At 36.9% G+C, this 22955-nt stretch overlaps 2 protein-coding genes across 3 annotated transcripts; one reads left to right on the top strand and one right to left on the bottom strand.

The window, feature by feature from the left end:
• Window positions 1-396: 396 nt before the first annotated feature.
• LOC133728354 (actin-related protein 4) lies at window positions 397-8686 on the bottom strand. 2 transcript variants are annotated; one of them, XR_009855803.1, is made up of 22 exons: window positions 8528-8686; window positions 8321-8412; window positions 7444-7590; window positions 7281-7354; window positions 6907-6987; window positions 6302-6362; window positions 6141-6190; window positions 5608-5662; window positions 4793-4870; window positions 4650-4703; window positions 3961-4014; window positions 3823-3883; window positions 3160-3211; window positions 2759-2825; window positions 2551-2613; window positions 2373-2435; window positions 2057-2119; window positions 1605-1669; window positions 1139-1207; window positions 921-1000; window positions 763-836; window positions 397-612 (listed from the first exon to the last, which is right to left on the bottom strand). XR_009855803.1 is itself a non-coding variant. In XM_062155771.1 (21 exons), exons 1-20 carry the CDS (start codon window positions 8538-8540, stop codon window positions 955-957), a joined length of 1308 nt encoding a protein of 435 aa, XP_062011755.1. In that variant the 5' UTR covers window positions 8541-8686; the 3' UTR covers window positions 620-836; window positions 921-954. The 2 variants fall into 2 exon arrangements, 1 of the variants encoding a protein (XP_062011755.1); XM_062155771.1 differs by lacking the exon at window positions 397-612 and having other exon boundaries at window positions 620-836.
• Window positions 8687-20038: 11352 nt separating this feature from the next.
• On the top strand, window positions 20039-22294 carry LOC133731006 (F-box/kelch-repeat protein At3g23880-like). Its single transcript, XM_062158486.1, has 3 exons — window positions 20039-21162; window positions 21579-21629; window positions 22099-22294. Exons 1-3 carry the CDS (start codon window positions 20039-20041, stop codon window positions 22292-22294), a joined length of 1371 nt encoding a protein of 456 aa, XP_062014470.1.
• Window positions 22295-22955: the final 661 nt, after the last annotated feature.

The raw sequence follows: 22955 nt of genomic DNA, 5'->3' as shown, positions 1-22955 counted from the left end.
ATGGTATCGTAACTAGATCAACATATTTCCTTTTTTTGATATTTGAAATCAGAACGAAATGTCTAATTGACTAATTTATTACTATTGTGGTTTTATTTAAATCCATCAATTGGTAAGTGTCAACTCACTTATTGTAAATGAGGTTATATTCACACACTCGTCTTGTCTTTTGTGTGCACAAAACAGTGTGATTAATAAAGGAAAATAATGTTTGAATATCATCTCTTTATTGTAAAGCTAGCGGTTTTTTGGTTACAATAAAGGAGATTTGAACGCAATAGAATTTTTTTCTTGCTGGGTGACAAATTGTAATCCTAGTTATCACTGTTATTGAGTGGCTTGATTTAGTTTTGGAAAAATGCCTACACCGTGACATTAGATATACCTATAATGAAATGAAATATAAATCATTTTCCTTATTTGACCTAAACCTTTTAAATTGAAAATACTGTTTTTTTTTTTTCCTGACATACTAAATATAAGCTCTACCAGTCATTACACATTATCATTTTAAACAACCGCTAACATTCAAACTCAAGATAGAGAAGAACTGGAGAGTTAAGGGATTCTAAACATGAAAATAATCAACAACGTATCCAGACACTAAAACCTGAGGAGAGTTCACATGAAAACAGCTAGGTGGGAGCAGTTTAGTCTCGGTATTTAAAACTTGTTGGACAATAAGCACCACAATACCCTAATCAATAAGCTAATATATGCTACGGTATATCAGAGTCGGTTAATAAAAATTAAAGCACTCTCCGTCTCTAACTGGATACAGGCTCAAAGCTTTGACAATTTTGGAAAATGTCCATTTGATGGAGCACAACCAAGACCTGAAAGTAGAAAAGTAATTTTAAGTTTATAATTTGTACATATGTATAAAAATCTCTGAAAGTAAGTAGCCCACATGCTCAAACCTTTTCTATTTGCAGTTGTTCCCAGGACAACAAATCAAGGGCACTTTCTTTGTACGTAAGAAGCCCCATGCTCCTCGTACCTGTCAATTGCCATCACAAGAACTCAAAAATCAATACAAGCTGAACAATCTGCATGAATTTTTAATCATTCTAATAAATTAACTATGTGCATTAAAGTACAATAGAACTAAAGAGAAATTAAACTTCAAGGAACTTACTCAGCCTTGGAGAACCACATTTGCTGGAATGAACCAAGAGAAGCCAATATACTGCCACCTATCCAAACACTGCAAAATTAAACAACATGAAGTCAGGGGAAGAGGACCTGCATAAAGTAGAGAATCTCCGTTCCATATCAAGGATTCCCCGGTTGGAGGCTCAATATCTTGTACAGATTGATGGCAATATCCAGAGAACATATGTTTTATATTCAACATCAGAGATGTGAAAGAGTTCAAATTACAAACAGACCAACTTCACAAAGTCCCAGCATATTAGCCTAGAACAATTTCAGGATGACCAGGTTCCATTAGCTTTCTTTTGTAGTAATAAAGGGGCAAATGTGATTAATGATTGATCACTCAGCTCGTTCAATAGTTAAAGACTCACTGCCAGATTGTATAGATTCATGTGTGAAATAATTCACAAAGAGGGGGAAGGATGACCAGAAACAACGCATGTTACCTGAATCGCCTTTCTGTTGCATTTCCACTTGCCAATACTTTAACTCGAGCAGCTTGGGGAGACTCCTGCAGATAAAATAATGACATCTTGATGTATACTTGAGAATATTAAGTATTACTCAATCAGTTGCAGTCAGTTTAACTACTTCAACAATCGTTCGTCATTTTAAACCTTAGAAGAGTGGCAATTTGAGTCAAAACAAAGTTATCATGCAAATGATTACGTGATCCTCCATTTGGTTAATAAAAAGGAGAAAGTCTGATTCCCCAAGAAAAGATCATGTTTCTTTGCAATTGCAAAACCACAAAATCATGTAGTACTTAAATCTCACTGAATATTCGAGACCATGTAGCTATGACCTCTAAATCATTTAAACACAACACTAAATGGAATCTGAATTCAACAATCAAACATTGGTGGGGAAAAAAGAATCAAGTCCATTGCAGCTATACCTCCAGCAAGTCTTTCTCAAGGCGTTCCTTTAACTGTTGCATTGATGCTGTGCCACCAGCAAGCTGTACAACCAAAATGAAAGAAGAAACCAGATCATTGTCTGAACTCTGAAGCATGTCAATGAGGAAATTTTGAGATAAATTGATGAAACCCATTTACTTTTGTTAAGATACCAAGTCAGGAGGTCTGCAGATTTCCCATAGAAATTTGCAATTGGTAAATCCAACCAAAAGATATTTTGTTTCATCCAGATGTTGACTTATGCTATTAATTTTTGTTCATAGTTGGGGAAAATGAAATTTCATGCATTTTTACCAGTATACTACTAAATAATTCACGACGGATGTCCACGTCACACTTGTTAATGCTGTCTATAACCTGGACAGAACAAACAAGATAAGTTAACCATGAGATAACAAAATGAGGCGAACAAGAAAAGCAAACGAGAAAAAAGAACAAGTGAAGAAACAACTCAGCGGAAGTATCCACTTACCATTTGAGGTAAACCACGAAGAGAAGGAGCAATCTCTGCAAAATTCTCCATACCAGGAATCGTCTGACAGTTTCACAAAAGAAAAAATAAATAAATAAATAAATAAGACTAAAAACTATTGAGATTTAAAAGCCAACCAATACCACCACCAACAACAACATAACAGCATGATTAAATGAGGGGAAAAAAATTAACTTTTGGCATCTACCTGAGCTAAGGATGGGTTAAACAGTACATCAGGGATCTTGAATCTATCAGATCCAATTTCAATTGTCCTGCGTCATGAATAAGAAGAAACTTTATATAAAAAAAGAAGATCAAACTAATTCCACAGTATACGATCTGTGTTATAAGGGAGTCACCACCTAATGAGGTGCACCATGAATAAAGCAACATCATAAGAGGAAAATTGTAACCTCATCAACAAGTAAAGAAAGGGAATTGTTAATTTGTCATAAACACTCTCAAAGTCAATCTACACTCTTTTACACTGTATGAGTGTATGCAACTCATAGAATGTTGACTTTCTAGTGTAGATTGACTTTTTGGGAGTGTTAATGACAACAACCTTAAAAACTTATAAAGATTATAAAGAAAAATAAGACTCACTGGCCATCAGGAAGCTCATACGGGGTCATTGGAATATTTGAATATGAGCTTTCTGAAACAAAAGATATTTTGTTAATTCAACATATACAGAGCATGAAGATAAGAGCTTAATAAAGCTATGATCTATTTGAAAACAACTGACTCAACTTATTTTATGATAGGAAACAGAAAGACCATTAGGGTTGAAACATAAAAGAAAAGAGCTAAATTAGAGCATGTAAATGTGAAACTTGACTTGCTTGCTTGAAGACATCAAAAAACTCCAAGCAAGTTGTCAAACAACTAAGCTATTCATGCTACCAGACAACTGAAAATTCCAACTAATTAAGTTGTCAAATCTCTCATCACTCCGAGAGTAGGCTACTTGTCTTCACACTTCAATAGATTTGCAGGAGGACCTTATAGAGCAATATGAGGTGATTATATACACGCAACAATCAAGATAATCATTTTCAGAAAAAGTGAGAAGGCCCTTCAGAATATCAAGAATTATTACCTATAAATATGCTTCGAGAGAAGCCCAGTAACAAAAATAACAAACACAAGCCAATTGAAAAGAAAAATGGCATGAACAATAACAATCTTAAGAGTAATCAGTAACAGGATGGATATGGTATAGTCCAAAACCATTGCAAGTTATGAGAGATTAGAAGAACAACAAACCATCATATGGAGTGTCAGGCGCTCTGCACACACATTCCTTGATATCACTAGCAATTATCCTCTGCCACAAGAGATCATTCGGAATAAATGGAAACTAACATGAAATCTTACTATAAACTATTCTGGTCAATCACAAACCTTGGAATAGAGCTTGTAGCTCTCTGTGGTGTTTGGAAAATCAACATCTACAACCTACAACATTGAAATAAATAGCATGTCAAAACAATCAAATGAAGCAATAAAGCAATCTAAATTTGAGACTGGAAGCATGCTGATGGTGCTTGAGTATAAAAATAGATTTTTGTTGATTTACTCTGACATACTCTAACTTCCCGAGGCACTTGTAAGGGAATGCCAGTTACAATTAGAATTGATTCAGAAAATTCTGGAAGAACATTATCCAGGTTACAGTGCCATTCTCAAAGGCATTTATGTTCTTGGAACCAAAAATTACTCAGCAAACCCAAATTACTTGGTCTCTTTTATAAGGTTTTCAAAACCACTGTATTTATATTTTTCTAACTAGCTATAACTATTTGTTAGTCCTTTGTATACTTGTAACCATAACTAGTTCTTTGTACTTCCATGTAAGAATTATTTGGCCTTAACACTCCTTTACACTTTCTTGTAACTAATATTAATCATGCCTTTACACTTCCCTGCAACTACTATTATAATACAACTTGGACTTTCCTGCGACTACTGTACATACGTCAGTACAGTTGAAATTAATACAAGTTATGATAACTGGCAACTCAAATTCTGAAAACCTTGCTACTAAACTTCAACTATTTGTGAATAAATCTACTAATGAACCAAAAAAATACCTGAAACTCTCCAGGTCGTGTTTCCTTTCTCTTGAATGAATATCTGGGTTTGATCTACAAATAAATAAGACAATAAGCACAAAAAGCCATGCAACTTCAAGCAATTAATTCCCTTGCAAAACAAAATTTAGGTAGTCACTCACTGTCATTCCTTTACTTTCCAAACTTTTCGTCAAACAATCAGTAAGAAATTCTCCTCCAATAGGAGAGGATGACACAGCCTGTGAAAAGAAAAGAACAGAAGTGTCAAAGGCTGAGGTAGGCATACAAAAACATAGCATCAAGCATTCTTTTACGTCCGCTAATTCTCTTTCGACAGCAGGTTGGCAAAGGTATTTGGACACATACTTTTTTGTTCTTTTAGTCAATCTTTAGACATCTAGATCAAAAGGAGAATAACATGAAAGTCAAAACTAATTATTGCAAAGTGAAATTTTTTTGTTTTCCAACCTCATTTATCATTAGTATACCTCATTCCCAATATAATACTTCAACATATACATTTATGAAGAATACAAAAGCAAATAAGATTCACATTAAACTAAGTTGTTGAATACATTTACACAGCAGTTAAAGGAGGGGAAAAAAAAACACTAATACAAAAAGTACCTAATTGACACCCTGACTCTCATGAAGGGAAAGATGACTTACATGAAGTAAGAACGTAGAATATTTGATCAAACTCATTTTCCAGATATATATTGTGTATAAATATTCAGATATATTTCATGCTATGTAAGATGTTGATCCATACAAGGAAAGAAAAGAAAAAAAGACATTTAACGTGTTGATCACATAGATGAGAAGCCCCTGTGGATAGGTAAGGTGTAGTAAACACTTAAACACAAAAGAGTTTCTCACAAAGAATTAGCACTGTGATATGTAAGCACAAAAATTATATCTATACATTAACTCATTCAGAAGGTGAGTCAAGTATCTTGGTTGGAACATGAGATACCTTTTGGAGAACATAACCATCATGAACTGGAGCAACTGTAGTTGATCCTCCACCACTAGAATTTGTCATTATGGTAATAACATACATTAGTTTTGTGTTCAGCAATAAATGAAAAAACTAAATAAACGAACATTGAATTTTAAGGTATACTTTTTAGTAAAGAAACATACTTTCATTAAAAACATAAAAAATAAAAAATAAAAAGATAAAAGTTACAATATAGGCAACATCAGAACAGATTACGAACTAATCTACAACTAAAGGGTAAAGACAACAAGAAAAACACTATAATAAGCTGATGTATACGTGACGTGTCAACATGGAAGCAAATAACCATAGTATTGATATTCTATATCATATATAAATAGCTTATATAAGCAAAAAAACAAAACAAAAAACAAAAACAATCATGGAATGAATATGCCAAATTACACGAATTACTTATCTAAGCAAAAGGGAATTTGTAAGAATGATGCAGTTATATGTAGGTAGAGAGTGCATCATTAGTTATAGTCACGCTTGAAATTTTTTACCTGTCAACTACCAACGAGGTAGCACGGCCAGATGCAAAAGATGTGAGAACCTGGCATCATAAAACATTCCAGTCACTAACAAAAGCAAGAATACAGATTGTGCAAGTAATTCATGTTCTGCAAGTTGGAATCCAAGGAGATGAGAAGGACAAGGGGCATACAGCATTCTTAGCCATGAATAAAGCAGGAACTTTGTATTTTTCAAACATGAGCTCTGCCGTTCTGTAAGGTACATAACAAAACTCAATCATTTGGCACAAAAATAAAGTAATCTAAATATACAACAATTGAAACATAAAAGATGAATGCAAGCAATTAAGGAATACATAGTCATAACTTACAACAACAACAAAAATATAAAAACAATTATCAAGTGGGTTGGCACAATTATTACAAGTTAAAACCAAGGAAAATTAGGTGTACAACAATAGTACTTTAACATAATGAACTAATGAAGGCATCAGAATACACAACAAGAGATATTGTTTCATGTTGTCATGATGTCATCATTACAGAACCTTTAGAGTCCAAGAGTACACTATGGAATAGAACCTGTGAAAAGGAACAGAAACTATTCTGAAAATTGTCTGTCTAAAAAGCTAACTAAGCAAACACTCAACAAAGAAAAAACTAACAAGTCAGCTTTGAGAGGCATAGAAGTATCAGGAGGGAAACGTTTTTGTCACAAAATAATACAAAAGTAATTTACATGAGGTTTTTGAATCAAATTGATATTCAGAATTGTAAGCCAATGATTAAAGATCACCTTTCTCTCTGTTGCTGGGAGTTAAAAGATGGCTCTGCAAGTAGCATTGGATGCTCTTTGGGATCAACCAATAGGCAGTCCCTGAAAAAAATAGCCAGCAGTTAGGTATAAGATAATATATTACAATTTAAATAATTGGAACCTAGGCGAGATGAACAAATAACCGGGAGTCTGGGTGAAAGTACATCCTTCCCATTATATTAAAACATTGAATACGAATTTTCAAGACATCTCGTGAAGGTACACAAATATGTTATACTAGGGAAATAAGCCTAGTAGAAGAAAGAAGCTAACCTTCAGCATGCCATTATCTTACATATGTTTATATCAAATTATTAATCAACATTAGAAAACACCAATACAACAGCAGTTACCTAAAAGCATGGTCCCATATACCCTCCACAGCATCCCAGTCAACAACAACTCCATCCTTTATGGGGGGCAGCACCTGATAGAACAGCAGTACATAATTAATGTCTTGTAGTAAAATATCTGATTTGTACTCCATTGAGAAAATCTTAGAATTAAGAAACTAACCTCCATATGATCCCGACGATATCCTAAAGCTTGAGAGCCTACATATAATTTCCGTTTTCCCTTGGTTTTGTCAGAATCACTTTTTGGATCAGCAGATCCAGAGTTTTCAGTTTCATCAACTTCCATTTGATCAATTGAGCCAACAACCTTAACAAAGAAACATACACCATCAGTTTAAGTTTAATTAACAGATTACAACATATGAACTAGCAAAAAATAATCAATTAACAGATTACAACATGGTACAGAATTAACTTTTGACATTCTCAAAATCCAATAGTGGAGGCAAGGATGGTGTACAAGCAAAGAAACCACAAGTACAGTATCTGGGAACAGTAAACGCTGCTCTTTCCCGACAAGCATAATATACAGGAAAAATTGAACATCATTCGAAATCCTCTAGCCTACAGCTGCCAGAATAATCCTACAAGCTCATCTTGCATTATTCATTATACATCTCTTATTGTTGGAACTTGGAACAGAAAACAGGTTGACTTTGTACATCCACAAGTCCGGGAAGAATACATCCTACATTGACGCGCAAGCATGATAATCCGGGAACACTTTACAGGTTGCATATCCTACTGTGAGTAGCTCAATTAGAAAGGCCGGCCATCTAATGTTTATAAACTCATCTTATGCAACTAATAGACCTATAAATTCAACTAATCAATCAACAAAACAGGCTCCAAATGCCCCACACTGTCGGTCATGAAAATTCTCAGTCATACTTAAACAACAAAGCCTAGGATTTCGAAACAATAATCACACTAAATGTGTCTGCAAAAGGAATATGACTAGCAAAACAGTTTCTCCGTAACCCTAAATCTTCAACAAGGCTGAAATTAACAGTACAACACATCGAAAATGCACTTACCGATGGAAAAACAGCCTTGGGCGCATCTTCGCCGGCATAGCCGGCCTTGCAAGTGTGGGAGCCGAGGTCGATTACGATGGCCGATACCTCATCTGCAAGCGAAACAAGAAACCGGAGTAAACAGAAGAGAATTGAAGTTGAAATTGAAGATAGAGAGATGGAGAAATTAAGAGAATGCAGGTTTTGGTAGGGTTTGAGTGTACTCACCGCCGCCGTACATGATTCTAGGGTTTCTGAGAGACGAGTAGAAGAGGGTTGTGGTGGTGGCCTGAGCTCCGAGCTAAGGGTCTCAGAGAGAGAGAGAGAGAGTGACAAGGTGGGAGGGAGGACGGGGTTTTATGACTGGGTTTTCCGGTCAAACAATCATTTTGTGAAAGTAAACGACTAATTTTTACAATTGGTAATTCCTATACGGTCATTGCGATATAAATATAGAGTCTTCGCCGTGACTCACGAGATGTTTTTTATGGAGTTCCAATTTTGACCTTGCATAATATCAACTCATGAGGACTAATACCAATTATACGACGTGTTACTATAATGAGTGAGTGAGATGAGAATATTTTATAGGGATAATTCCCGTATGCCCAAAAATTCCACGTATTGTGCCCAGATGCACCAACTTTTTCGTATCTTACTATTTGCTTGGGAAAAGACTAAAAGGGGTTTTTCCTATGCTATCCTGAGCTTTAGAGCTTTTGTCTGTCTTAGAAACTTTATCTAAAAACAAAATGAAAACAAGACTAGCCTTCAACATGCCTAAGTTTTTCTCCTAACGGCTCCCTGCCTAGCGGATACTTTAACAGGCGGAATCACTGCTGTTTTGTCTTAATCTTGGTTTTAAAACTGGTTTTGTTTTGGTAGGCAAAGCTTTTCAAACTTCAGACTATGATAGGAAACGGATAGTGATAGGTATAGATGGAATGCAAACAACAGATAGTGATAATGCAAAATTATGTAACAGATAGTGATAGCTAGAGATATTTAATTTTTGCTACTTTTGACAAAATGGGTAGGGCATCCTTGTTTTATTTATTCAAATAGAAATACATGCTAGGAATCCAGAGCCTCATTCCTTAGGTAAACAGCACGAAGCTGTTTAGTTATTCATGATAGCAACACTTACTTGGAATGATGCTCTCTACTGCACACTGAACAGGAAGGGAAGCACACTGCTATACTAGTTGAGAGAAGATTCTCAAGTGTTTTAATCTAAAACTGATATGGCTATTTTCGAATAGTGGAATGATGTTTTCCCGTTTTTTCGAATGCCTTACAAATGAAACGAAAGTTCCTTATATAGAGAGCGGAACTCAAACTAGAATTCAAAGCTAAAAAATGTACAGGATAACTCCGTGACCTTCTGCTTTTCTGAGTGCTCCTGCTGGTGGAGGTCGTACGGGAAAAGCAAAAGCTTCAGTAGGTGAGAGGTGAAATGTTTCTTACTTCCTTCTTTTGAAAAGCAAATGGTATCTTTAAGCAAAAGTCTTAAAGGTAACAGTTGCTCTTTTGGCGCTATTCTTCTTCACCCGTGATGCTACATGTTCTCATCAGTCTCTGAGTGGTGACCAAAGACAAAAGAGTTGTTATCCGTCTGGGCCATTCGAACAGTTGTAGCGTTGTCTTCAACATCAGTGTCGACATACATCTTGTAGTGGTTGTCATTTTCAAGCTTTTCTACCCACTGCATGCATGCCATTGTTGAATCTATCTCTTTTCTGGTAAGAGATAGGAATAGGTCACTGCTGACTACGTCAGGATGATCGTAAGCAGTGATGATAGTTTTTTCTCCTGCTGCCAGGAAGGTATTGTTGACATCTTCAGAGATGATCTTCTTGATGTAGTCTAGAGCCATGGCTTTCATCCATGGGATGCTTGAGTTTGGTTGGCCATTGTATGCTACACAAGCTGGTTGAAGATATTTTCTTTGAATAATCCTGACATAATGATATGGGGGAATATATTCAACCTCACCGTTTGCCTTATGGATCCATTCTGGAGGAGTGGATCTGAACTTCAGTCGAAGTGTGCAGTCGTTCTTTCTGATATTTTTGACTGTGTTTATAATGATGGGCGGCAAACCTTTTAGATCATCATTAGTTTTAGTCCATAAGTTATGGACAAAACCATTTTCAACAAGCCAAAGCTTGTGTTCTTGTGGATGTTCACTCTGAACATTTACCAAGTATCTTCCAACATATGATCCTGAGACAATGAAGAGGGTTGGAGGAATTAGGTCTTCTGAATTGTGCCTTCCTATCAGATTGTGGAATTCATGCCAATCTGATTCATTGAGTGCCATGATAGGAACCCTAGCACTTTCTGGATGTTCAAGGAAGTTAATTTTTTCTTTCTTGACAGCACTCTGCTGTGGCTCTTCGAACTGTGGTCTAGCATTTTCGTATAGTTATTCAGTTAAGGGAAAATTACTGGTCCCCCCTTTAACTTTTGGTGCGTCGACAGTTCAGTCCCTGTTATTCCAATTTTAACAGATAACTCCCCAAACATTCAAATTTCACACAATTTGATCCAAAATTACCATTTTACCCCTCACTTATTTTTTTTTGTTTTTTTTTATTCTTCTCTCTCTCTCTCTTTTATACATATGTATATATATATATGTGTGTGTGTGTGTATGTATATATATTTTTTATTCTTCTCTCTCTTTATATATATATATATATATATATCTAATGTTTTTATGTATTTGGTAAGTCTATATACTATGTTTATGTTTCATATTATAAAAAAAATTGACAACTTTTACATATCTAATGTGTGTATATCTATATATATATATATGTATGTATATGTATATGTATATGTGTTTGGACCCAAAATGAACATTTTGGCCTGACAAGGCATGTGTTGGAGAAATTGAACCAATGTCAGTGGCTCAAGCTATATATTGTCGACAAGCTCGAAATATATATTTAGAGGCTAAATAAAGCCTACTATGGAAGTATGACAAGTCAACTTTAGCATATTTTCCTACTTCGGCTAGGAAAAACCGAGCTAGACAAGGAAGGAGGGGTGGCAGACTAACCAAATGAAATCAAAATATGCTGAAACTTTCCAGATCCATTCTAGACAGCCCAATGATCATTTCTTATGAAGAGTGCAAGAGCTTTTTTTGAGTGGAAGGCCTTCAAACAATCAGCCCAATTTCTACAGAAGCAAAACTGGAAAACTGGACCTGTAAGAGGTCCAGTAGCATTTTCGGCCCAACCACATGGAATAAAAATCTGAAAATTTGTCAGGATGATCTACACTCATAGTGGAACATTTCATATGAAGAAGTTGAAGGCATATAATGAAGTCTTGTTGGAGAAATAATTGAAGGAATAAAGGGGCAGAAACTGACCTAAAACCAGCTCAATATTCGCATGTTCATGTTTCCTACCCACATGAAGAAAGCTAGATGCTTTTCTCTTTTTCCTTGGATATATTTTTCTTCTACAATCTCTTTAATAGATCATCACCACTTCCATGTTGCTGCACCTTCATGCTTTGCTTTCATTTCATCTTTTCTCTATCTTTTCCATATTTTACAAGTGAACTTAGATCTACTTTCATTATTTTTCTTCCACTCATCATTTCACTCTTCTTTTTCTTCCCTATATAAACACCTTCTCCTCTCATTCTAAGACACAAACACCCATTCACATACAACAACAACATCTCTAAGATGATCTAAGTTCTCTCTAGAGCAAACCTCTCTAAGAGCAACTCCTCTCCTTCTCTTTCTCTTACCGGTGATCACACTCCTAGTCCTAGTCTTCTCAGAAGCCGACTTTCAGTGCCACCAAACCCTCTGTCAACGTGCTTCGGTCCTAGTCTCCTCGGGAGCCGACGGTAGTGCCGCGACCACAACGGTTACAGAACCAGCCAAGCAAGGGTAACGCCCTAGCAACCCAGCCAAGCTAAAGTCACGCTTTAGCAAGATCTCAATACTTCCCGGTGATTTCGCTCTGCTCAATCTGCAATATTGAGTATCGACTTGTGAACAAGAAGAAACTTCAGCAAAGTCCTCACCACGAGGCACAAAGAATCCCACGACGAGGTTGGTGCTCTCCTCGTCTACAATCGCTTGATAGAAGTCAGGTCAAGGGACACCCCCGACGACCGCACCCGAACGGTGCTGGCACGCCCGCGCAAGAAAAGAGACTGTTGACCAGCTGCAGCAAAATTGGAGCCAAACAATATGTATATGTATATGTAGATATATAAATATATGTATAATTTTATACATATATGTATATGTAGATATATAAATATATGTATAATTTTATACATATGTGTGTGTGTGTATATATAATGTATATGTGTGTGTGTGTGTATATATATATATGTATGTATGTATGTATGTATGTATGTATGTATGTATGTATATGTAGATATATGTATATATATATGTGTGTGTGTGAGTGTATTAGATATATAAAAAAAATAAGTGAGGGGTAAAATGGTAATTTTGGATCAAATTGTGTGAAATTTGAATGTTTGGGGAGTTATCTGTTAAAATTGGAATAACAGGGACTGAACTGTCGACGCACCAAAAGTTAAAGGGGGGACCAGTAATTTCCCCTTCAGTTAATGCAAATAAAGCTGGAAACATTAGACCACTGCTTCTTTCCTGAAAGGCAAATAAAAGATTATCCAGAATTGCCTTCTGGTGGTAAGCTAATCTCCTGCCAGTTCTGAACACAGGAGTATCGAAAGTTCGAAGTTCATAATTAAAAACATTAATTACTCCAGTTGGAGTAGGTTTGCTTTTTGGCAAAGCAACAGCCGTCAACGGTCTTGATGAGCCTTTACCGTCTGCCGTTTGAGACGGGCTAGCCAATCCTTTACCCTGGGATTGATCAGTTATGGCTGGTCTTTTTGGACCTAGCAGGAATTTTTTGAGGATTTCTTCTTTGGGATCTTCGATATCCTCATGTTCTTTCCCAAGTCTTCTGCTTCTGGGATTGCGACCTTCGTCATCATCTCTTCTGTTGAACATGGCTAATTCTCTTGTCAAGGCGTCTGGAAGATAATTCTTATTTCCTGCAATTAATTCAACAACATAATCGTATTGGTTAAGAAATAATTGCCAGTTAGCTAATCTTCCTCTATCAGCAGCTTTATCAAGTTTGAAATTTTTGAAATTCTTTACTCTGGCACAATCGGTGCGAACAGTAAAGGGTTTTCCAAGAAAAGCTGGAGAATTTAAAATCGTTTTCTTTACAGCCAAAATTTCTTTTTCCCCTGTGGGATAATTCAGTTCTGCAGGGCTGAACTTGCCACTACAAAATTTACAGATTTTTTCAATGTTAGTTCCAGGCGTTTTTGCCAGAACAACACCGGACCAGTAATTATCACTCGCATCTGTTTGGAGGATAATTTCATCATTCTCTTCTGGTTGTTGAAGATGAGGGAGGTTTTTGCAGAGATTTTTTATCTGCTTCACAGTTTTTTCATCATCTTCTGTGAAGTTCCATTTTCTTTTGGAACTTGTCTTTGGGGATAACATTGCTGTTAACCCTGAGATCTTGGGGATGAAATCTCTCCCATAATTTATGACACCAAGGAATCTCTCTAGACTCTTAGCATCAGGAATTCTATCTGGGAATTTCCAGATTTTCTCAAGGATATGAGGTTGGAGTTTTATCACTCCATTTTTGATATTTATACCTAGGAAATCAACTTCATCAAGGATAAAGAAGATTTTCTTTTCACCTAGGATAATTCCATGCTGAACTATCAGCTTTACAACCTCATGGAGGTGTTTCATATGTTCTTCTCTGTTTTTGGAGAAAACCAGAATGTCATCTATGTAGACGACGCAAAACTCCGCAACGTGCTTGAAGATATTATCCATTTTTCTTTGGAATATTGAGGGAGCTTGCTTTAAACCAAAAGGCATTACTAACCATTCGTAATGTCCTTGTGGTGTTCCAAATGCAGTGAGAGGTACACTCTCAGGATGCATTTTGACTTGCCAAAATCCTGACTTTGCATCAAATTTTGAAAAGACTTTAGCTCCTCTGAGCTGATTGATCAATACTCTTACTTGAGCAATTTGATAGCCGTCTTTGACAGTCTTTTTATTGACATCTCGATAGTCAATAACCATTCTAGCTTTTCCTCGAAGGGTTTCTGCATGATTTCTCACGTAGAATGCTGGAGCATGATGAGGGCTAGTGGAAGGTTGAATTAATCTCTTGTTCAGGAGATCTTCAATATCTTTTCTGAATTCTTTTTGGTCTTCCTCTTTGTACTGAGGAATGGCTTTGACATGACAGATAGCATTCATGTCATGTAGTCTTAATTCACAGACCACTGGGTCTTTTCCCCAAAACTTCTGAGGATCTACATCGATGTTCTGCTCGAGTAGTTTCTTGATTTTCTCAAGAGTGGGAATTTTCTGAGACTCAAGCTTATTCTGAAAGTGCTTGAGGTTATGCTCATGGATGAAACTAGCTTCTTCTTCTTCACTAGTTTCTGCTTCTTCTTCTTCAGAAGATTCTTCAACAAGTAATTCTTCTTGCTGTTTGATTTGGAGTATGGGTTCAAATTTTTGTTTGTAGGGAGTAAGATCACTACTATTCTGGTGCGATCTCTGATATTGGGTCGTAAAGTTTGGTCCGACCACACTTTTGGCTTGAGTGAGCCTATCTGCCCAGAACACCCGTTCTCCTTTTCTGAAGCCGATTGCTTCTTCATCCTGAATAAATCTCTGTTGGAGAATGAAATCATTACCCAACAAGAAATCTGCACCTTGGCCTTCAGATTGCCAGACGTTATGGATGGTAAATGTTCCTCCACCAATGGTGATATGAACATTTTTTGCTACTTTATTCATGGTGAGATGGCTTCCATCAAAAGTAACACCAGTAGCTGTTTTCTTTTCTTCTTTCCAGAGTTTTTCTGGAATTGCAAATCTTTTTGCAACTGTAAATCCTGATCCATTATCTACAAAGGCATGTAGATGATATTTTTTATGATCAGGGAATTTTAGTCCAATCTCTATGTAGTTGCTGTATCTACTCGTAGAGACGACTTTTGATTGCTGAAGCTCATTTTCTTGTTCCTTTGGAATGAATGGTTTACATTCTACTGGAACATTTTTCTGAGTGGGAGATGTAAAACAAGAAGGTTTTGTATCATCCCAGTCTGTAGGAATTATCTCTTTGCTATCTGGATTACTGAACCATGACGGAGGATCATATCGGACTTTATAATCAAACTTGCCAGAAGGTTGGCCAAGTAGATCCCATGTTTCAGTAACTATTATAGCTGCTTCTTGCTTTTCTAGGAGATGAACAGGTTCTGGTGGTTTCACCAGTTCTACCTTTTCTGGTATTTCAACCAATTCAAAGTTGTCATCTATTTTTTCTTCGATGACATCTTCCTTTTTCGAGGAAGATGGTTCCATGGTTTCCCGGAACAAAGTTTCTTTCTCTTTTTTCTCAGAGAAATATTCTTCATATTCTTGTTCAACTAGTTGGCTGACAAGTCCATTCTTGGTTTTTCTTCTTGCTTCAGCTATGAAGCATTCTTTGTGATAAGTCTTTTTTGACTCTTCACAAAACATAGGGAGACCATTCTTTTCGTGACACAAGCAGTAGTCACAAACGAATGTACCAGGGTTCACCTGATAAGAAGACATTAACGATTCTGTCTTACTTTCTTCCCAGTTTTTGATTTTCAAAACATTCATTTGTCTGGATTCGAAGTACTCTACTTCAGAATCTGTCTCAGACTCAGATGAATCTTCTTCTTCGGTCCAGGCAGAGTAAACTGACCTGTCGTCTTCTTCATCATCAGAATAGGCTATTTCGTAGCCTTTCATATTTGCTATTTCTACTATTTGCTCATATTCTTCAAAGAGAGCTTTAGTAGATCTTTTACCCTTTTCCGGGCATTCATTGGCATAGTGCCCTTCAGCTTTGCATAACCAACATCTGCAAGCTTTCTTGCTTGGTTGTTGTTTATGCTGATGAGTATTCTTCTTTTTCTTGAAGAATTTCTTTTTAGGATTTTCCTCCTGTTGTTTCTTGTAATTGGAACTTTTCTTGAATTTCCAATTCTTTCTTTGATCACTCTTTTTGAATTTTTTAGAGTAATATTTTCCTTTCTTCTTTCTGTGGAACTTGGATTCATGACATCCCCAGTTAGTTGGCATATCCAGTATTCCGTAACAGAAATTTTCAACTCCTTTGAGTTGTTTCTTAGCCATCTTAGCTCTAAGATTAGCTTTACATTGTTCTTTCAGTAATTGCCGGATTCTGTCGGCAATTCCTCCAACTGAAAATCTTTCAATTGGTTTTTCTGCTATGCTTTCTCGCACAGCTGTTCTCCATGGTTCAGGGAGTTTCCTGTGCAACAAGTTGACTAGATCAGTGCTTTCTAGTTCACCAATTGTACAGTAATATTCTTGAAATTCATTCAAGTATTCTTCAAAATATCTCATGTCACAAATTTTGAGAGCATAGATATTTGATTTAGCCGTTTCTCTGGCCTTTTCACTCATATTTGCAGAATCTCCACAGAACTGATCGTACAGGGGTACTGCAAAATCATACGGGGATTTTGAAGCTTTGATATCTTCAAGCCATTCTTTTCCTCTGGCCGTTTCTTTGAAAGAGAAATAATATTTCTTTGCTACTCCTGTGAGAGTAGTTTCAAAATACATCTGAAGATCAGGAGCTTCGAATTTTCCAAAGGTGAGAGCAGATGCCATCATCAGGCTGTCAACCCATTGGTCAAGAGTTTTTCTCTTGTCTAGAGTTTTATCCAGATCTAACCAGATACCAAAATTGGTAATTGGTACTCTGGGTATCTTGTCCTCTGGGACAAATCTTTGAGAATTTCTTTCTCCATCTCTTCCCGTAGGGGCCTTCTGTATAGGGAGTTTCACCTTTCCTTTTTCTCTGGTGATGGAAGTTTTGGAGCTTTCTCCTTCTTCCATTTCAACATCTTGGTAGGGAAGGAGTTTTCTTTCCTTTCCTGGATTGAACTTTTTCATTTCTTCGATTAGTTTTTCTAATCGTTCAGGATTTTCGCAGGAATCTGCTTCTTCATAGAGATCATAGAGCTTTTGTGCTCTAAGCATATTAACTGGTCTGTTTAGATCAGCTTCTAATTCTTCCTCAGTTATCGATTCTTCAATAATGGCTTTAGTGCCACTAGTACTAGCTTCTCTAGTGCTGTAGCTTCTTCTGAGAAGATTTTTGTTTATCCTGATGTTCTCAGGACCGACATCACTTTTTCTGTGATTGTCAAAGTTGAGACTGATTTCTCCAGTCTTTCGGCTTTCATAGACTTTTGCTTTGGCACTTTCTGGCGGCTTTTTCGGGCCAGATAGTTTCCATTCAATAGGAAAAGTTACCTCGTTCCAAGTAACTTTATGAATCTGTTGTGAATGGTTCTTCTGATTAGTGAGGAACCCAGTAGTAAGACCTGGGATATTTGTTATCCTTGTCTTGGGGGCTACTGTAGTGCTCATTAATCTATAGTATATTCTGTATACTATTGCGAGTTCTTGCATATCTTCTTTCATAGATATGCCATCTGTCTTGACTCTCAGTCGTAGACAGTGAGCTGCATCTTTCAAGCTGGTAGTGAAGTTTGGGAAGCAGTTGAAATAGGCTACTTGTTCACACAGGGATGCTTCTAGAGTTCCCAACAGACTAGCTTGAAAGTCTGTCAGTCTGTTGTCTTGCAGGACACATAGGACTGAGCAGTTTATGCCTTCTCGAGCCAGCATATTTATGCCTACTTGGACTGCTCCAATATGCATAAATTGATATTTTTTTGCTGCTGCTCTAGCAACTTCTGCATGAGTAATCATCAAGAGATCGGTTTCTCCACCTGCTGTAGCGGGGGTTGTTATCTCCAATAATTTGAAATGATGGCTGTCCATCAAGTCAAACGTTCCCCTTTTGTAGATTTGCCTGAAATCTAATTTGGGAATTGCGGAGTTTTTTACCTCCTGTTCAATTTCGTTGTATTCAAATTCTTCAGCATTTAGGAGTTGTACTCCTTTCTTTTTTCCAAAGATACTTAACATGCTAACATCTCGAGTCTCCTTCGGCTTTTCATACCGAATACTAGTAGAACTAGTTGAAGGATCCAGAAAAATCATGTTTGGAACAAGATTCTTATCTGGTCTTTCTAATGGTTTGAATCCATTAGTTTTCTTTGGTTTTACTGTAGGCACTTTCTTGTCCTTCAGTATATTTTTCATAGAATCTAGCGTTTTTTGCTGTTCATTGATTTTTCTACTAACACTTGTTAGCTTTTCTTCTTCCGTTTTTGGAAGTTCTTTGATATAATCCATTTTTTGCTCTAATTTTTCTAATCGAGTGATTATATCAGGTAACGTATCTAGATGATCTTGAGATCTAGATATTTCTTGTAACAGGGTCTGATGTTTCTCATCAGAGGATATTAATAGAGAATTCAACTTCTCTAATATTAATTCAGACATTGTCCCCATTGGGGATTCCCCTGTTGAGCTCTTTGCAAGCTCTGATACCAGTGATTTGCGGATCTAACCAATGCTCAAATAATCAAGAGGTTTTTGTTCCTCTCCCAGAATATATAAAAGATTTTCAATATCTTCTTCTAATTTATAAATTCTGGTTTGAAGTCTATAGAGGATATCCCAATAATTGGGAGTTTCTCTAGGAAGACGTTCTCTATAGTCTTTCAATTTTCTCAATTTTTCTCTTTCCTGATTTAATTCTTTGCTAGTGTTTTTGCAGATAACATTTAGCTCAAGTCGATCGACAATCGAAATTATGAATATTAAAACGTACTGTTTGCCTTTTGGAATAGAGGATGAATTCTAACACTGCTGTTTAAACAAATAACTTTAAGAATGGGCCCACCACGTTTCATCAATTGTAACAGAGAAATATTAAACTATATGAACATGCAAAGAACCAACAGAAGGGTACTGATGGCAAGAAAAAGAGATATGTTGGGTAGGTAGGAAAGAAAGGGACAGGAGTCTGGGTGAAGAGGAATAAAAATAATTTGTTGGGGTTTTTGGGAGGTATTTTGATGGATTCAGGGTGTATGAGCATTAACCCTATTTTATAACCATTCATGAAAACTATAATGATCGAGTATGTGACCAACGAATTCGTGGATATTTACTACAGTAGTGAATTAGTGACCGTGCTTGTTTTTATTTTGCCCTAATTATGTAGGGAAGTGACTTACATTTGCCTGTCAATCTTCCTATATATACCTTGTATATACTGAAAATCGGCGTAAGACTTATGTGGTTTACTCTCTCTCTCTCTACTTCTGCGCGCGGTACGTATTTCAGTTTTTTCGAATATTGCAATCTTACTATGGAAGTATCTGGTCTATAACTTTGTATCTGTTTTGCAGCCTTAGACATATTGACTCCATGCATTCGCATCAAGTAAACAAGTTTCATATAGACTTAGACATATTGACTCCATGCATTCGCGAAGTGACTTGATTTAATTTCGAACTGGTCTACATCTATATCGAATTAATGTATTTGATGTAACTCGGACGAACCTCTATGCACACACCCTTCCCCATTTTACCGTCTTTTTTAGTTTCCATTCTCTATTTTGGTCAGCACGCACCCAAAGGTGCTTTTACGTGGTCTCTTGAGTATTTTATAAACCCCCCAAAACCCTTACGTCTCTGAAAATTTCAGAGTAAGAGTAAGAGCGAAGAGGAGCAATGTCGGACTATTTTCCGGAACCAATCATAGAAAAGATCCTTCTCAGGTTGCCTACCAAGTGTTTGATGAAATGCACCGCAGTTTGCAAGTCATGGATGTCCCTGATCAAGTCCTCCACCTTCATTCGTCTCCACCTCAGCCGCACGATCCAAGACAACGACGCTCGCCTCCTTCTACTGAACGCGTTCTCCTCGCACCCGGAGATGAGTAGCAAGTCTTACGCTTTGCTCTGGGATGACCCTGTTTTTGGTGAGTGCAAGCTTATAAACCCTATTACTTACAACAATGGAACTATTGTTTATAAAGGAAGAAATGTTTCAGCTCAGAGTCTCTTTGTCATTGGGACTTGTAACGGTCTCGTATGTCTTGCTCCTGACAGTTATGTTGATTCTCCCGTTTTAATTTGGAACCCATCTATTAGAAAGATTGTGATTTTGCCTAGCCCACCATCTAGTAGGAGTAGTGGTAAAAGATATGCTTTTGGTTACGATTCGCGTACCAATGACTATAAGGTGTTGATAATTATGATAGTTGAAACTCGAGGTGAGATTTACTCGCTAGCTAGGGGCACCTGGAAGAGTCTGAGTGCAGCTGCTACTCCTGTAGATTTTGTGCTTCCTGGTTTGCATAATATTGCACGGGCATTGGTCAATGTCAATGGCTCTCCACATTGGTCTGGTGGAATGTATCGCCCCTGGGGAAACAGGGGCAACTGCATTATGTCGTTTGATATGGTCAGTGAAGTGTTTTGCAAGATAGAGGTGCCTGAAGCTTTGAGGGAACAGACATGCTGGGTTTCAAAACATGGGGACTGCCTCGCCTTGTATATGCTCGACAGGCTTTCCCCAAGGCCATCGTTTGACTTCAACATTTGGGTGATGAAAGAGTATGGTGTGGCGGAATCATGGACTAAGTTAACCCTACGGCAGGAGGGATATCTTTATATGCATGAATTGTTGTATTGTAGGCGTGAAGATCTCGTGTTCGAAAGATATAATGGAAATTTGCATACTGTGGATTGTAGGACTGGTCGAGTAAAAGATTATGGAATTCGTGCAGCGTACTACTTCATGGATTATTTTGTAGAGAGCATTCTCTTACTTGGCCAAGCCAATGCTATATCGTACTGAGGTAAAAATACAGTCAAGCAGTAAGGAAACTTTAATGGCTAGTTGGCTACTGATCTGAATATCTGCATTGCCTATATATCACCATGTACCTTTTTTGCTACTGCATATTTAGTATAGTGAGCCAGTGATTATGATTAACATCCTTGACTTGCTTTGGCATTAGACATCTTTGGTGGCATATGTTCGTTTTCCTTCCCTGTATCTTGAGTAGTTCTTTGGCCATTGGAGAAAACTTATTTCAGCTTATGAACAATTTGAATGGATGGAACTTCTTAGTTACAGATTCAGTTGGTTTTACGGTTTAAAACTTGTTAGGATGGCTAATGCTTGGCAGGAAATTGATGTAAATTTTTGAATTCCTTACGTTAGATTTTTTATTTCTTTTGGCTTACGTTTCACTTATTTTTAGAAAAGGGTTTAAGAGTTCTGGAACCTACTGTAAAACTAGTCCAAATACATGGTATGCTTGACATATTTTGTTAGGGAAGTATTGGGTTTGTTGATGTAGATTCTGATTTGTGCTTTTATGGGGTTGGATCTGTTGGTTCCAAAGTTTTCTTCTTCCTCTAAATCTGGGTGAGTACAAATCTACACAGAGAAAGTTGTTGCTAATTGAACATATATGGTTTTGCAAATCAAATATTGTGTGCAGTAAAAACTTTTTATGACTACTTATACTGTGTGTAGAGGTAAAGGACTAATTACACAGCAAGAACTACTCAAGGGCTAGCTATAATTTCTAGCCAGACCTGTTTCGGACTGGCGTAGTTAATCAATTTAGCTTCGGAGTACAAGTAACCAGGAGTTCTTTTTATGACTATTCATGTAAACAAACTATAATGACAAGGAATTTCATGGCATCAGTGAGTGACCGGGTGAGCGTTACAGGAGCTATAACACTGCCTGTTTTTGTTTTCTTTTCTGCCCAGGTGTCTGCAAATTTGTAGGGAAGTGACAATGAGTAACAATTTGCCTGTCAATCTTCCTAGCTATGCTTTGTATGTTTACTGGAACTGGGGATGGAACTTCTCTGAAGTTCTGATTTTGCTCGTTACACCTTCCTTATCTGGAGATTTTTGGTCGATATGTACTTTACGCCAAGTTCTGCTGTATTCAGTTTTGTAACTTTCCCTTCGGGCTGTTGCTCCCTTCATCAGTGTCTCTTCTATAGCCTTCTGCATATGCTGTACATAGTAAAGCTGCGTCTACAGCGCTTCGCTTTATATGAGAGATTAACAAGGCAATGTGAACCCATTACAAGTCTCTCTCTTTTTATTCTATTCCCAACTCAATATGATGATCGCATCATTTTGAATATGCTTTCATGTCACTGACACTCTCGGGTCTCTAGCATGAGGAAGTAGCTACCAAGATTGCTTTTCTAGCTGCTTCCTCTACATAACAGTTTTCCACCTTAGTGTGCAATTACACAAAATATCGATTCCCATGAATTCGAGGATAAGGATGTTGCATAATAGAGTATGATTTAAAGATTTGTTTCGAAAGGGGTCTGATTATCATTTGGAGATGATCAGCTAAAAACAATTATTTACTTTCCATTTTGTCTTTCATTAATTTAATCACAAATACGAAGAGATTGCCAAGCTTGCTTTCTTGTTGCTTAAATGTATAAGTAGTTAGATACTATGGAGTAATGGAGGACGAGGGTCGATATGTAAACCACTAATTTAAGCAAAAGAGGTCTCCAGTTCTTCCCACATTGCTAAAAGTCCTAGCTTAAGTACTTTACCCCCCTCAATGCTCACTAGCTTTCACGAAAAATTCT

This window comes from Rosa rugosa, chromosome 2, assembly GCF_958449725.1.
Source record: "Rosa rugosa chromosome 2, drRosRugo1.1, whole genome shotgun sequence".
NCBI classification, from domain to species: domain Eukaryota; kingdom Viridiplantae; phylum Streptophyta; class Magnoliopsida; order Rosales; family Rosaceae; genus Rosa; species Rosa rugosa.
This window is presented reverse-complemented; position numbering and strand designations above follow the sequence as displayed.

Bases quoted from the DNA above. Each gene is read 5' to 3' on its own strand.
- LOC133728354 (XM_062155771.1), bottom strand. The intron at 7,591-8,320 runs GTAAGTGCATTT...TTCTTTGTTAAG, and splicing joins CCAAGGCTGTTTTTCCATCG to GTTGTTGGCTCAATTGATCA. The intron at 3,884-3,960 runs GTTTGTGATTGA...CTCTTGTGGCAG, and splicing joins GCTACAAGCTCTATTCCAAG to AGGATAATTGCTAGTGATAT.
- LOC133731006 (XM_062158486.1), top strand. From the start codon at position 20,039: ATGTCGGACTATTTTCCGGAACCAATCATAGAAAAGATCCTTCTCAGG. The intron at 21,163-21,578 runs GTACTGAGGTAA...ACTTATTTTTAG, and splicing joins GGCCAAGCCAATGCTATATC to AAAAGGGTTTAAGAGTTCTG. The intron at 21,630-22,098 runs GTATGCTTGACA...TTTTCTGCCCAG, and splicing joins AAAACTAGTCCAAATACATG to GTGTCTGCAAATTTGTAGGG.